The sequence below is a fragment of the Lepus europaeus genome, chromosome 3, assembly GCF_033115175.1.
Source record: "Lepus europaeus isolate LE1 chromosome 3, mLepTim1.pri, whole genome shotgun sequence".
NCBI classification, from domain to species: Eukaryota; Metazoa; Chordata; class Mammalia; order Lagomorpha; family Leporidae; genus Lepus; species Lepus europaeus.
In genome coordinates this window covers 114,801,536-114,818,339 of record NC_084829.1, presented here as the reverse complement: position 1 = coordinate 114,818,339, position 16,804 = coordinate 114,801,536, and the positions used below count along the sequence as shown (strand labels likewise).

At 42.2% G+C, this 16,804-nt stretch overlaps 1 protein-coding gene across 1 annotated transcript in view; it reads right to left on the bottom strand.

The window, feature by feature from the left end:
- RWDD1 (RWD domain containing 1) overlaps positions 1 to 9,549 on the bottom strand; it is a 34,058-nt gene extending 24,509 nt beyond the window's left edge. The window contains exons 1-2 of the mRNA XM_062186657.1: positions 9,371 to 9,549; positions 334 to 399 (exon numbers count right to left, since the gene is read on the bottom strand). Coding sequence (XP_062042641.1) covers positions 334 to 399; positions 9,371 to 9,443 — 139 coding nt within the window. The 5' untranslated portion in view covers positions 9,444 to 9,549. The remainder of the gene's footprint in view (positions 1 to 333; positions 400 to 9,370) is intronic.
- Positions 9,550 to 16,804: the final 7,255 nt, after the last annotated feature.

Genomic DNA, 16,804 nt, shown 5'->3' with positions numbered 1-16,804 from the left:
TGGAGTACTAGTTATAGCATTAAATAACAGTGTACAGCACATTAAAGACAGAGATCCTACATAATATTTTTTTTAAATTAATTAATTTTCTATGCCATTTCCAATTTAACACCAGGTTTTTTTTTTATTTCCAATTATCTTTATATGCAGAAGATCAATTCAGTATGTAATTAGTAAAGACCTCATCAGTTTGTACCTACACAGAAACACAAAGTATAAAAATACTGTTTCAGTACTAGTTATAGCATCACTTCACCTTAGACAACACATTAAGGACAGATCCCACATGGGGTGTAAGTACACAGTGACTCCTGTATTTTTTATAACACTTACTTTCATCATTCTCTCCTGCCTCAGATGTCACAGTAATGGTGAAGCTGGGTGGCTTTTCTGATAATACTGCAAGAAAATACACAGAGGAGTTAAATTATTAGCATGCTTCCTAAGGCAGATGCTTTTCCTTATCAGCAAATTATCACTACTCAGTCCTTGACACTGGTCCCTACTCTGTATTTTCATTTTCACAACTGAGGGACCAGTGTTATGGCATAAAGGGTTAACATCAGCACCCCGTATGGGTGCCAGTTCTGATCTCACTGCTCCACTTCTGATCCAGCTCCCTGGTAAAGTCCTTGGGCCCCAGCATCCTCATAGAAGAACCCAATGAAGTTTCTGGCTCCTAACTTCAGACTGGCCTAGCCCTGGCTACTGTGGCCATTTGGGGAGTGAACCAGCAGATGGAAGATCTCTATCTCTCCTTCTCTCTCTTTAACTCTGCCTTTCAAATTAATAAAATATTTTTTAAAAATACATGTTCGCTCTGATCTGTGGTAACTAATAGAGTACTTAAAATGTAATCTATAGGAGGAAAACTGACACTTCGAGATAGGATGATTTTAAACAGCCCTTGCCTTAACTGTCGATGAACAATGTTTTCCTTGTTTGTTTTTGCTCTTCACTTCTGTTTTTTCTTCATACTAATTGGTGAACTCGTTACTTAGTGTAGGGTTAATCTTATGAGTACAAAAATTAACTGAAAATTGATCTCTGTAAAATATCAGAATGGGAAAGTAAAAGGGAAGAGGAAGAAAGGTGGGAGTACGGGTGGGAGGAAGGTGGGGGGGAAGAAGCATCATGTTGCCAAATCTGTATATATTAAATTCATGAATTGTATTCCTTAAAAAAATAAATTTTAAAAAAAGATCAGTAATAAAAAAATATATACAGGTTGAAGAGAACATTGCAATGATAAAGCATCCAACAACTTTCTATTTAAATTGAGAACTGTCTTTACTCTGGAAGGAAATACCAATTGTAGATGACCCTCTTGGCATTTTGTCAAATGAATTAAAGTAGGGAATTTACTGTTCATTTCAAAACCTCCATCTATACAAGGAAAATTACATTCTCAAAACACAAATGGAATGGCAGAGTTTGACACTTCCCATCAGAAACTGATTGATTTTCATGTTATCACTTTTTGTACTTATGTGAATGATCTTCAGAAAATTAATGGAAATTATGTATTATGAAAAATTATGCTTGGATTTCTAAATTCTTTGCTCCAAAATTAATTTACCTTTTAATTCCATTTTCCACAATGGAATTTTTTTAAGTATCCTCATTTAATCTGTGGTATAACTCAGAATCTCCATAATAAACAGTAAATATGGGCTTGTGGGCTCACTCGCTCTCTCTCCCTCCCTCACTCTCACTCTCTCGTTCTTTCTCTCCCCCTTTCTCTTACAGTGTTTCTGGAGCCAAACTTCATTTTTCATAAATATTTACTAAGCTGCTACCATCTTTCACAGAACTATAAAATGAAATAGCTATGAATCTAAATATCATATTGCATGCAATTAAGCAAGACATGTGAATCAGCACTCACATAAATGAAGAAGCTTTATATACCATTTATACCCTGATATCTAATACTGTATCTTTGTTTAACATCTATTCCACCTCAATAACACTATAAAACCTCTATGTGACCTCCCAGATCACTACCTGGTGGTATCTAGAAATTCAATAAAAACAGCTCAAAGAAAGGACTAAGCTAATAACATGAAAGGAGAAAAATAACAAAGAAACCTGCTTCCAGAACCATCTGAATTATAAAAAAAAAAAAAAAAAGGGAAAAACAAAAACTTCAAGATACAAGGATGGCTGCTAAGCCTATGAGAAAAGCCTTTGCCTTATTCCATGCCTGGTAAGCACTGGCAACTGGCAGGACTGGCAGTAGCTCAAAGACCCTTTCTGAAATGAAAGGGATCACTGAAGAAGTCACCGTGGAAACTACTCGGCCTTTGCTACCTGCAACTTTCTGAAGCTGCCATAGAAACATATATTACCAATAATACATTCAATACAAGTACCTTCATTTTAATTGAAGTTTAAGGTGTTTGAAGCAATAATGATCACCTCTAATTACTAGAAAGATGCTTGCCAAAAAGATAAAAGAATCATTAGACTCATATTCATTTTTTTTTATTTTCAATTATCTTTATATACAGAAGATTGATTTAGTATATATTAAGTAAAGATTTCATCAGTTTGCCCCCACACAGCACACAAAGTGCCAAATACTATTTGAGCACTAGTCATATCATTAATTCACATTGAACTACACATTAAGGACAGAGATCCTACCTGGGAGTAAGTGCACAGTGACTCCTATTATTGACTTAACAAATTGACACTCTTGTTTAAGGCATCAGCAATCTTCCCAGGCTCTAGTCATGAGTTGCCGAGGCCATGGAAGCCTCCTGAGCTCGCGGTCTTTGATCTTATTTCAACAAGGCCATAGTCAAAGTGGAAGTTCTCTCTTCCCTTCAGAGAAAGATATCTCCTTCTTTGATGGCCCATTCTTTCTACTGGGATCTCACTCGCAGAGATCTTTCATTTAGGTTTGTTTGGTTTTTGTTTTTGTTTTTTTGGTTTTTTTTTGTTTTGTTTTGTTTTGTTTTTTGCCCCCAGAGTGCCTTGGCTTTCCATGCCTAAAATACTTTCATGGGCTCTTTAGCCAGATCCAAATGCCTTAAGGGCTGATTCCAAGGCCAGAGTGCTGTTTAGGACATCTGCCATTCTATGAGACTCATATTCTAATAGGCCTTAGGCAGACCTATGCCACAAGGCCAGTGTAACAAAGCTTCCTCAATATGATTGGCCTTCTATGTTTTTTAACAAATGTGTGTAAAATATATTTGATGTGTTTCATTCTTCTTCTTCTCCTTTAAAGCAGTCAGTTACAGAAAGAGAGGGAGAGACAGAGAGATCTTCTATCCACTAGTTCACTCCCTAGATGGTTGCAATGACCAGCACTGGGCCAGGCCGAAGCCTGCAGGTCTCTTCTCTTTCTGTAACTCTGCCTTTTAAGTAAACAAATCTTAAAAAATAACATAAAATAAAACAAGCTAACACAGCTAAAGAGAACTTTAATTCAGTTGAGAATGATCTACAGAAAGGTGAGAGTTAAAACCATTCAACTACATTAGATCATGAAAAAGAAAATGTAGTACAAAGAAATAAAAGCCATTTGAAGAACAAAGTAAGAGGAAGAACTTGTCAGAAATTAAAAGCAGCAGCCAGGAGAGGTAATAACAAACTCAAGAGACAACAGTGTTATGAAAATTGAGGGGCGAGTTCAAAGAGGGAGAGGATGATTCATCCCATCCCACCCTATTTCTACCCACTGTTTCTTGTCTCAGGCTTCTAGGAAGCAGACTTTATCACATAATCAGCCACCAGTCGCAGTTTTCTACCTGTACACAGTGTGTTAGGACCAGATGCAATAAAGTGGTGGAGCCATAACCACACACTTTAATATTTGCATAACCTAAAGCCCATTTTATTTGCAAAATCACCCCAAGTATCATGATCTGGATCTAACAGGGCATGATCTGCAGTTTGCACTGAATATTTTATGGCTCTATATAGGGGGAAAACTTGGCAATGAACTATTGCCCTGTAAGATTTCATCTAAATCCCTGACAAGGACCACTGTGATCTGGCCCCTGCTAATTTGTCAGGTCTCATTTTCCACGACTATAATTTCTCAACCTATGTCTAGCAATACCAAGCCATCTGTCCTTTAAATACAATTCCTCAGAGATCTGCTTCTGCACAGGCTGTGCGGCCTACTTGAATACCCTTTCCCCAGTCTCACTCACTTGTTAACTCCTCATCACCTCTAAGTTCTCCAAAACAATTCAGAATGTCCCTTCTCCCTATCAGATATATATTTTCCTAATAGACTGAACTCTAAAAATGTATATAAATTTTGGGCAAATGAGGAAACACAAAAAACATGAGGATATTATCAACAGTATCAAAGAACTGCCTGACTAGGAGCCATTTAGAATAGGGAGACAGATGGACCAAAAAGCTCATGAACTATCAATCCCTGAGAAAGCAAAATGAGAAGCATGTAAAAGCATGTAAACAAAAGAGCAGCAGAGGGGCCAGCGCTGTGGCGCAGCGGGTTAAAGCCCTAGCCTGAAGCGCCAGCATCCCATTTGGGCGCAGGTTTGAGTCCTGGCTGCTCCTCTTCTGATCCAGCTCTCTACTGTGGCCTGGAAAAGCAGTAGAAGATAGCCCAAATCCTTGGGCTCCTGAACTCATGTGGGAGACCCGGGAGAAGCCCCCAACTGCTGGCTTTGGATCAGCGCAGCTCTGGTCGTTGTGGCCATCTGGGGAGTGAACCAGCGGATGGGAGACCTCTCTCTCTGTCTCTACCTCTCTGTAACCCTGTCTTTCAAATAAATAAAATAATAAAAGAAAAAGAGCAGCAGAGCCACAAAGGTCATAGACAGGAGGAACTTCGGAGGTCAAAATTTTAGATAGGGCTGGTGTTGTAGCACACTGGGTTAAGCCACCACATACAACGCCACCCAACTGCTCTGCTGCTATCCAGGTTCCTTTGAATATACCTGGAAAAGCAGTGGAAAACGGCACACATACTTGGGCCCGTCACCCACATGGAGGGCCTGGATGGAATTCCAGGATATCGGCTTTGGCCTGGCCCGTTCCTAATCATTGAGGTCATTTGAGAGTGAACTAGCAGATGGAAGATTGATCTCTCATTCTCTCTCTTTCTCCCCCTCCCCTGCCACACATCTCTCCCTTTCTGTCATTTCTGCCTTTCAAATAAATAAGTACATATTAAATATTTAAATAACAAAATAAATTTTTAGATGGTATTTCCATAGTGTGGCTATGCCCATAAGCAACTGAATAAACTGGAAATCAAAACTAACAGTTGGCAAAGACAAGGAATTATGAAGCCACATTAGAAGAATGAACAACTAAGATGGTAGATTTCTAGAACACCCTATATCTGTGTAATAGTTACAAATTATGTACAATTATTTTATTTCTCATTAAACAGATATGGAAACTGGGGCTTGGAAAGATCATGAAATTTGCTCAAGGATACTACGCTATCCTGACCACGGGGGGGGGGGGGGGGGGGGGGACTGTGAACAAGGAAAAAGGAGCTGGGAAAACTGTTAATAGTGCCCCCAAATCCACCCTTCCCTTCAATGAGCAGAATAAAAACCATCTCCCAACTCCCATTCCAGCTAGCCCTAAACAAAGGACTACGTGCCAGCTCCCAAGATGAAAGCAGATACGTCTTTTGGCAGTTTCCAACACAGTTCGTTAAGAAACTGCTTTCACTTTTTTCTTCATTCCTTTATATATCACACTGCCTAGAAATGGGATACTGCTGCCATCTTGATCGTGAATGGGAGACCACATCTGAGGGATAACAGAGAGCTCACTCAGAAAATGCCTGGTCCCTGAGGAACTTTTAGACTAAAGCTGTCAGAACTCTTTTTTATGTGCAAGGGCAATAAACTTTTACTTTTCTAAAATATCAATGTTAGTTAAGATTTTCTGTCATAGCTGAGACAAGTACAAAATTGAGTGATAACTGAAATGAGGATTAGAAAGTTGTTATATAATGGGTTTGTAACAATGAATGATTCCTGAGTTCTGAAGGAATAATCCCTTTCCAGTGCATTACTGGGAGCTGGGGTAAGCAGAGAAAAGATAGTCTACACTAAAAACACCAGACTTCCACCACTATGAGTGAATCAAAATGCTTTTGAGAAAAAGAGTAAGGCTCTTGGACATAGCGAAAGGAACTAATGGAAAAGCGCAAGAGATGTAAGGTAATATAAGGACAGATCATGATGAAACAGAACTAAGGATTTTGTCAAAAAAAAAAAAAAAAAAATGGATGCAGCAGTGCCAAAAAGTACTCTAAAGGGATATCTAAACGATCCTAAGTTTTCATAAAGAACTGGAGAGCTTATATTAAAATAAATTCCTTTGGGTGCTGGCGCTGTGCCATAGCGGGTAAAGCCACCACCTGCAGTGCTGGCATGCCACATGGGCGCCGGTTCGAGACCCAGCTGCTCCACTTCCAATCCAGCTCTCTGCTATGGCCGGGGAAAGCAGTGGAAGATGGCCCAAGTCCTTGGGTTTCTGCACCTGTGTGGGAGACTGGGAGGAAGCTCCTGGCTCCTTGCTTTGGATCGGCGCAGCTCCGGCCATTATGGCCAACTGGGGAGTGAACCAGTGGATGGAAAACCCCTCTCTCTCTCTCTCTCTCTCTCTCTCTGTGTAACTCTGACTTTTAAATAAATAAATAAATCTTTAAAAATAATTAATTAATTCCTTTGGTCATTAGGGAATGTTTATCCTTTCAAATAGTACTGTTTTAGAAAAACTGCTTTTACAATATGACTTCCTCCTCCAAGAATGCGATTACAACTTTAAACAGCTGTTATATAGAGGTACAGATACAGGAAATAAAGGATCATGTACCCCTCTTTGTAAAGCAAACAGAATTAAAGGAATTTGGCTATGGTTAACCTGATGCCACCAATTTGTTTTAACAAAATGCCCACAGGCAGTGATTTTGATACAGAAATGAAAACAACCAGGTTCGATTACCTTAGCAGGACCTTGTCAAGCGAAGCACTACCGAAGGAGAATGTGGTGTCTGGAGAGTCCTTTTATAGTTTTAAGGCTATTTGTTAGGATGGTTGGATCAACATATAATTAAGAAACAGAATAGGCAAAAAGAAGAAATTATATTATAATTTGTTATAATTCACAAAACTGCAAGATTGGACCAAGAGTTCTTTGCAAACTGTCAAGCAATTCTGAGATTAGGCAAAGAAGATTGATAAATTGACTCTTCCGCATCTACGCAGGGTGCCATGTACTCAACAAATGATTCTTTGTCAAGCATTCAGTCATTCATTAAAAAAAAAAGTATACTACATCCTTCAACAGTAACAGTGAGCATATACCAAACCCAGAACTGTGGCTGGAAATGAAGTTAGAAAACTACCAGTTAGTATTCTTCGGCAAACTGACACAAGCAAGCTCTCTTTGTTAAACACGGCATGAAATATTAAAGTATGGAAACATAAAAGGCTATAAAACAGCAAACCAGGCAAATCCCCAAGATTTCCAACAACTAAACACAGAAACATCTCATTTCAAAGTCTTTTGCCTTTTCCCTGAATAAGTGTTTTAATGAACATAATCACAAGTAAGGCAAAGTTCCCTAAGAACTGGAAATCAAGACATCTCAATTGAATTTTTTTGCAAAGCTGGTAGGGATACTACCAGGAATTACAGACAGATGGGCTCATGAGTTACTGCAGAATACTTGATTGCATCAAAAGATTCAAAAACTATCCTTTATACCCTGGGTCAGAATGCTCAAAGCATATGCGTATCTGACAAGAATTTCCCATGCTGAACTATACCAGAGCTGCCAGCACCCTGTGCAATTTAAAACACTCACAAGCCTGTGTGAGGGTTTAAAATGCAGCACTTTTGTAAATGCTTATATCAGGGATACATCACGTCCAAAGAGATGAAAATAGCATATCCTCTGCCTTCTTGACTGTGCCTACAGCGTCCATACCTGCTATAATTCCAAAGTAGAAAAAATAATCAATCATCATGATTAAGAACACAACCAACAACAGGCCCTACAATCGATTCATTTATTTAAACACTGACAAAGAAGCAAGGACAGAAAACGGAGCCAGACTTCATACACACTCACGCAGTTAATGACACTCTCAAACCCCTCTTCACTCATGCCCGAAACATCCTCACAGCACAGCTGTACTGCAGGTCAGAGTACGAACAGGACTGGCGCTCCACCGGGATAACTGAGAGACATCTGCCTGTTGGCAAAGCAGAACAAAATCCGCTACTGGTGCAAGCAGTGGACAAAAGGTGGAACCAAAAAAAAACTAAACAAGCAAAGGGAGAAGGACTATTGCACGAGGTAAAGCAACATGATTTACACTGTGAATTCTAACAAAGATGGACTACACTCAAAGGAGGGGAGGGGAACCTACATCCTACAAAGCTAAGGTCTACACACTCATATAGGATTTATTAGACTGCTTCATAAATCTCAGATAGGTGACATGAATACAGTTACCGTGTAGCATTTTCAGAATCACCCGAAGCATGGCTTAACATAGAAAAATCTTAAAAATACACCTGATGAACTTCTCATCAATGTTTTACGTTAGACAGCCCAATCCACCAAGTAATCAGGTCCTTGCCATCTCAGCTGGGGCAGGAGCGCAAGTCCCCCCTGTCTGGAAGGTGAAAGAAGAGGAAAGATTTCCGGACCTAATTCCCAGTGCTCGGCTCGTGGGAGACCCAGAACAGCCGCTTACTTTTCCTGAGCCTCCATCCCCTTGCTGGTACCGGGAGGCGTCCCAGGCCAGGGGACATCTACTCTCCCTTCCAGGTTACCAACGGATGAATCCACAGTGGAACTGAAATGTGGGCCACACCACTCAACAGGCACTCTGCAGAATGCTAGAAAATCTATTTTTTAAAAAACGGAAAACCGACAGACTTCAGGGACCACGCGATTCCCAAAATTGATTCTGGGGAACTGCGAAGCGCGCGCACAAACTTTAAAACACCATCGCATGAAAAACAGCGCCTACTTCAATACAGGGGACTACGTGGAAACGAACACCCTTGCGGTGCCTGGAAAACTGATCCAGGGGCACCGTCTTTTCGTGTATTCCACCAAATCTGAGGTTGCCGAGGGTTACACAACAACGCAAGTGTTCGGGACTCAAATCCAGGCCTGACACCCTGCGGACCCTCCCCCGTGTCACCCGGACTTTCACACTGCAGGGAACCAACGCGGAGGGCCAAACAGTCGTTGAGTTACTGATAACTGAAGAACTTGGAGAGAGCGGCGGGCGAGGCGACCGCACCGCCTCGCCGTCCCCTTCTCCACCCCAGCCCGGGAGGCCCAGGGCTGCCCGCCCTCACTCCACCTCGGGATCCCGGCCGCCAAAGTCACCTGTGAAGGAGTCAGGGTAGATGGATTCCAGGGCCTCCAGCTCGTTACGCTGTTCCTCGCCGTAATCTGTCATCCTGGCTCTCGCGGCGGCCGCCCATGGATCTCGCAAACACCCAGGCGGCGCGCTGCAGGCGAGAGCGCGGCCGAGCAGGGAGAGCAGGCGGCAGCCGGGCGAGCGCAGGCGCAGAGCCCCCGCCTGGGAGGCCTGGGGCCCACAGCCAGGCCGCGCCAGCCGAGCTACCCGCCCAGAGCCGGCCTCCGTTTGCTCCCTCAATCGGCGTTCGATTTGATCTGCCTACTCCGGAAGGGCCCCGCTTTGCCGCCTGCCTCCCGTCAGCTCGGGATTTGCTGGGACTGTGGACCTTCCGGTCAGGCATTCGCCAGGAACAGCCAGGGCCGGCTCCTGGGTGTGGTAGGACCGGAGCTGGAAAAGCCCCTGAGCCCGGCGTCCTCGCTCGAGGCGTCCGGGCTGGCGGCCGGCCTCGCGCGCCTGGGCGGGGCGGTGGCGCTGGGGCCCGAGTGGGGAGTCGTGGGCGAGGAGCCCTGTGGTGTCGGCTGGTGGTGGGGTTCGCGTGTGTTGGGGCTTTTCTTGGACTGCGTGTTGCCCGACAGCCCACGGGAGCTGGGCGAGCGGCGGGGGCCGGTGTAGGGTCTGCCAAGCCGAGCTGTGCGTCCGCGCCGGGCGAGTCCGGAGGGTCGGCCCCTGGGCTACGTGGAGAAAGCTGCCGCTGGGCCCGAGGTCTTCAGCCTGCCTGATGTGAAGTCAGCGCCGCTGAACGTAGACCTAAAAATGTCTGATTATTTCTGGGAGCCCGTGAAGGAGATGTAATGTCAGTAAATTTTGATATGCGTTCGGTACCTTGGACTTGGCGATAATCACTTCTCAGAACAAACAATGTAAATAACATACAAAGTAGATGCACACACAAAATGTATACATTTAAGACACATGCGAAAATAAAGTATTTACGTCTGTCATCTGTTCGTTGAAAGATTGTCAGAGAACCATAATGGCAAACGCTAAGAACGTGGCTAAATAAGCAATACGTTTTAGACTAATTTTTTTTAAAGATTTATTTACTTGAAAGAGTTACAGAGAGAGGGCGAAAGACAGAAATCTTCCATCCACTGGTTCACCCCCCAAATGGCCACAGCAACCAGCAATGGGCCAGATCAAAGCTAGGCGCTTCTCTGGGTCTCCCACGTGGATGCAAGGGCCTAAGCACTTGGGCCATCTGCTGCTGCTTTCCCAGGTGCAGTAACAGCGAGCTGGATCGCTGGATCGGATGTGGACCAGCCAGATCTCCAAACAGTGCCTATATAGGATCCCAGTGATGCAGGAAGTGGCTATACCTGCTACACCACAATGCAGGCCCCAGATGAACATTTTTTAAACTTTTTAGGTTTGTACTTTTGTTTATAATAAAGGAACCTGTGTTTATTACATTATGATGTTAAAAAAAAAATTTGTTTTCTGTGTTAAAGCTGGTTTCACTCATTTAATATGAGAAACACTTTTCGAATAAGAAGCTCCTTAATCATGAAAGCTCTGGGGGCCGGTGTTGTGACATAGAGGATTAAGCAGCTGCCTGTGACTCCAGCATCCCTTTGTTTTACATCAGATCACTGTAATGCTGAAACAAAAGAGTGATAATCTGACCCTATTTTCATACTTTTGGGACAACACTGGTTATTGTGATGAAAATTTACTTAAGGGAGACAGAATCTGAAAGTGTAGAGACTAATTATAGCAATAACTTGTGCAAAAGAATGGTGATGTGGACTGGAGCAGCAATAATAGTAGTGAGGTAGTCATCGAATTCTGAATATATTTTGAAGAGAGAGCTGTTAGGATTTGATATAGGTTGTAAAAAAAGAGAGCATTTAGGTGGTGAATTTCAGTAGCACCATCTGAGAATTTTTTTTTTTTTTAAGATTTATTTATTTGAGAGGCAGACTTACAGTCAGAAAGGCAGAGACAGAGAGAGGTAGAGAGGTTCATCCTCTGGTTCACTCTCCAAATGGTCATAATGGTGGAGCTGGGCCAATCCAAAGCTAGGAGTCAGGAGCTTCTCCCAGGTCTCCCATGTGGCTTCAGGGGCCCAAGCATTTGGGCCATCTTCCACTGCTTTCCCAGGCCATCAGCAGGGTTCTGGATCAGAAGTGTAGCAGCCGAGACTCAGGATGCTAGTAGTGCCGCAAGTAGGAGGCTTAACCTACTGAGCCACAGCTCCGGCCCCTGGGCATCTTTTTAATTTGCCTTTTCTATTTATTTGAGAGGTGAGAAGACAGAGCTCCCATCTGCTGGTTCACTCCTCAAATGCCTGCAAGGCCCCCAGCTGCAGCTGAAGCCAGGAGCCAGGAACTCAATCCAGGTCTCCCACATGAGTGGAAGAAGTCCATTTACTTGAGCCATCAGCACTGCCTCTCAGGGTGTGCATTAGTAGGAAGCTGGAGTCAGGAGCCAGAGCTGGGTATGGAACTCAGGTACTCTGATATGAGACACTGGTATCTTAACCAGAGTTTTAACCTCCAGGCTGAACGTCTGCCCTAATATCTTCTGGTTTAACACCTCATTTGTACCCTTTTCTGGCTATCTATGCTGACGCAAAGCAGCAATGGAAGTGATCCTGTTACTATGTAAATCTGATCTTGTCATTCCTTTGCTCATAATTCCTCCCCTCCCAACTCCAATCTCAGATGAGAGGCCCATGTCTTTACAATACAGGCCCTGTAGAATCTGGCTCCTAACCCTCAGGACCTGCAGCTCCTGTTCCCTGTCTGACATTCTCTCTCCCTCTCTGATGCCTGTTCTTTGCTCCAGCCACACTGTCTTTCCCATTCCTCAAAAATGCAAAGCAAATTCTCCTCCTAAGATCTTTGCATAGGCTGTCCCCTCTACCTAGAATGCTCTTACCATACTCACATGGTTCGTTCCTCATATCCTTCAAGACTTTCCTCAGATGTCACTTTTTCAATGAAGCTACACAACCCTATTTAAAATTTAGAATTACAAATAATTCTCAGTACTCCCCATCCCCTTTACCCTAGCCTATTTTTCCACTGTAGCATTATACTAGAATTAGTTATGTGTATACTATCTCTCCCTCTTGTAGAATTTAAGTGCTGTGAGGGCAAGGATCATTGTCACAGTTGTATTTTAGCTTAGATGATTAATCCCTAAAGCAGAATAGGTACCTAGAAAATACTCACTTGCTGAATGAATGAATGTAAAAGTACTGGATTAGAGATTTTTAATAGAAGGTTGTAGGTCTGTTTTGCAATTAATTTACAATATAGGTTTGAGTAACAACTTTTCTGGGTCCCAGCTTTCCCATCTATATAATCGAGAAATTGTGTAAAAATGATCTCTGAGATCGTTTCCAGATATAAAAGCCTGTGGTTCTTCAAGATCACGCTTATATTGGAAACAGTTTTATGGAACTAGACTTTAAAGTTAGCAGTTAATTTCTCTGACCCAAGGTGTTAGAGCCAGAGGAATATTTCCATGAGTAGAGTTGCTACTCTAAAGGCCTTGATATTAATGTTGAATCATATAACAAGTGAGTCCTCAATTCTGAGCAAAAACAAAGGAAGGCCAACACGAATTTTAAAAGGGGACATTTCTAATATTATCTTGCATTTAAGGACAAAGTATGAAGTGAGCAGACAACAGTGTGTACATGTTCCTTTTCTCCCATTTTGTCCATTTTGATCTTCCCTTTGACTTTCTTTTCTCCATCTTGTTGTCTGTCTGTCTCCAGCCTCTGCTTTAGAATAAAAGGAACTGGTTGGGGACGAAAGAGAAAATGAAGGAGCAAGAGAGGTTTGGAAAAGGATAGGGTTAGTGAAATGCAGTATAAATGACTTAAAATATATGGAGGGAAATGAATATGAGAATTAAAATAAAAAGTTAAAATGTAAGTCACCACTTTGGGAAAATATGGTAAAGGGTTAAGTCAGAGCTTCTCCTAAGATATGTATGATTCCAATGGCAAATATTTTTTGTGAGGTCATTTCTAAATGAACTATTTTACTTCATTAAGAATGCCTTTTAAAAAATCCTAGGTCCATGTAAGTGTAATAAAAAGATTTAGAATAAAGAATAAAATAGTTATACATTTGCTTATTGTTAATCAGTGTGCATAAAGATTCTCTGTAAGGTTCCTGCAGTCTTTCTTCACATTCAAGTTAAGAATCATCTCTTTATGTTCTTTGTTGTCAAATGCACTATTCCTGTTTAATTTTGTACCTCTCACCATCATTTAAAAAATAGCAACACTGTTATTATACACAATATCATGGCTCTGTGATTTCCATTGGAATAATATAATTCTGGCTTCCACGGTACTCTAATAAGGACCCTCCAGCTCTGGAGCTATATATATGGGAGTTGGCAGCTCTAATTGGGGCACCCAGGCTGGGGGAAGACCATCAGAGAGCTTTGGAAGGGAAGAAATGCCCCACCCCTGCACTTCCCAGAAAGTATCTGAGAAGGAGCTCAAAATGCCAGGCACTCCAATGGGGACAGTATGGAATTACACACTAAATTATTATTCTAGCTCTGCCAATAATAGCTTAGGTGGTTTTTGCGTTTGTTTTTATCTTCCCTACAAAATGTAAACCTTTCTCATCAGACCTCATAAGCTCTGCCACATTATCATTGGACTAAACGTACTATTTTGTAGGTATCTTTATAAAATTAAAATCACCTTAAGGTGAAAGAATGACAAGCATAAGTTTATCTAATAGGCCTACTACTCTGAATTTATGAAATCTATAAATTAGTAAAGCACACATAAATCCAGTTTCCTATTTTGTTTGTTTTGACATTTGCTTTTCCACATTTTAAATGCTGAAAAATATCTACATCGGTGTTGTGCAGTGGATTAACCTGCTGCCTATGACTCCAGCATCCCATATGAGTGCCTATTTGAGTCCCAGCTGCTCTGCTTCTGATCTAGCTCCCTGATAATGGGCCTGGGAAAGCAATAGAAGATGACCTGAATGCTCGAGCCCCTGCACCCATGTGGGAAACCCAGATGGAGTTCCAGGTTCCTGGCTTTGGCCTGGCCCAGCCCTGACCTTGTGGCCATTCAGGGAGTGAACCATAGGATCAAGAACTCTTCTGTGTGTCTCTCCCACTCTCTCTGTTACTCTGCCTTTCAAATAGATAAATCTTAAAAGAAGAAACAGTTTATAGTATATAGTTATTGATGCTACTAGCTAGCAACTAAACAAGAAAAATGTATTCAAGTATTTTATTTGTAGCCTAAAAAGAAACAGCTATAAGAAAGTTTATATTTAGCTATTCTTTCTGCACCTCAATACACTTTTTTTTTTTTTTGACAGGCAGAGTTAGACAGTGAGAGAAAGAGAGGTCTTCCTTCTGTTGGGTCACTCCCAAATGGCCACTACGGCCAGCGTGCTGCGCCGATCTGAAGCCAGGAGCCAGGTGCTTCCTCCTGATCTCCTATGCAGGTGCAGAACCCAAGCACTTGGGCCATCCTCCACTGCACTCCCAGGCCACAGCAGAGAGCTGGGCTGGAAGAGGAGCAACCAGGACAGAATCCGGTGCCCCAACTGGGACTAGAACCCAGGGTGTCGGCGCCGCAGGTGGAGGATTAGCCAAGTGAGCCACAGCGCCAGCCCCTCAATCCCCTCAATACATTTTAAAAATTGAAACACACTACGTTTTGTTTATAAAATACTATCTTATAGATTTATTTTGCTAGAGCAAAAATTTTGCTTAGGGAAGAGCATAGCACATATAGAATCACATGATGTTGTGCTAGAAGTGACCTTGAAAAGGTCTTAATCCAAAGTATATTACTGACAAGCTTACAGGTTCATGAGCTCATGATTTGTATTGGTATATTTATTAATGTCCTATTGTCTCTGTAAGAAATGACCACAAATTTAGTGACATAATCATGCAAGTTTATCATAGTTTTATAACTCTAAGAACAGTATGCAAGGGATCCTCAGAAAGCTCAGAGAGAACACATATTATGAAAAAAATTCCATGGATTTTTAAAAATCTTGCAATAAAATAAAAGTATCGTTTAATTTCATGCTTCCTAGAACTTTCTGAAATTCCTGAGTATAGTTCTTACTGTTCCATGGGCAATAAAGGTGTCAGCAGGGCTGTGCACCTCCTTGGGCTTTTAGAGAGAGTCCATTTCCTTGCCTTTTCTAGTTTCTAGGGTATGGGCTTATTCCTCAGCTTGTTATTTCCTCTATCTTCAAAGCTCACAATGGTGGATTGGAGCTTTCTCAAGATACATCAAGACACGGGTTTGTACAAGATGAACAGTTAGTGAATGTGTTTTCCTTATCCCTGTGTTGGCCCTTCATAACTATGGTCCACCAAAAACAGACTCACAATTTATAGCAGTATCTTGCCTGTGCCCTGCATAATGAAGAGAACACTTGAAACTCCAAAGCAGGCTTGCAGTTAGTCTGTGGCTAATGAAATCAGTTCTTGGGTAGATTGGGTCCAAAAATTATGCCCCAGTGAGAAAAGTTGGTTTGCTAAGAAGCACTATGCCTTGAAAATGGGCCCTTATGTATGCAGGTACATTTCAGGTGGACAGTGGGACTCATGTGATAAGGCACCTCCTTGTCAGAGTTCCAGTTATCCATTGACAGGAATATGAGGAGAACCCCTCTAACACCTATAAGGCCCTGGAAGGTTGGTAAGCTGCCTCTATTGCTATAGTCTAGCACAGAGACATGTAGTGCAGGCTCAGAAGTCATTCCAGTGCTGGATTCAAACTTCATAACTTATGTGTAAGTGACCTTTGGCACATTGCTTGATTCTCTGTCTCAATTACTTCACAAAAAAAATGGAGGAACTTGCTTCATCAATGTTAGATAGGCTTATATTCCAATACAACTCATGATTCATCATTTATCTAACAATATGATTATATAAATAGGAAAATATTTCATAGGCCTAGAACTTTACAGAATTTTTCACATTCCCTACATTATTTAATACCATTTCAGAAAATTATTTTTTAATTTGTGACTTTATTTTTCAGTTTGTTGAAAGTAGCTAGAGGCCGACGCCGTGGCTCAACAGGCTAATCCTCCACCTAGTGGTGCCGGCACACCAGGTTCTAGTCCCGGTCGGGGCACTGGATTCTGTCCCTGTTGCCCCTCTTCCAGGCCAGCTCTCTGCTGTGGCCAGGGAGTGCAGTGGAGGATGGTCCAAGTGCTTGGACCCTGCACCCCCTGGGAGACTAGGATAAGCACCTGGCTCCTGGCTTCAGATCAGTGCAGTGCACCGGCCGCAGTGTGCTGGCCACAGCAGCCATTGGAGGGTGAACCAACGGCAAAGGAAGACCTTTCTCTCTCTCTCTCTCTCTCTCTCTCTCTCTCACTGTCCACTCTGCCTGTCAAAAAATAAAAATAAATAAATAAATAAAA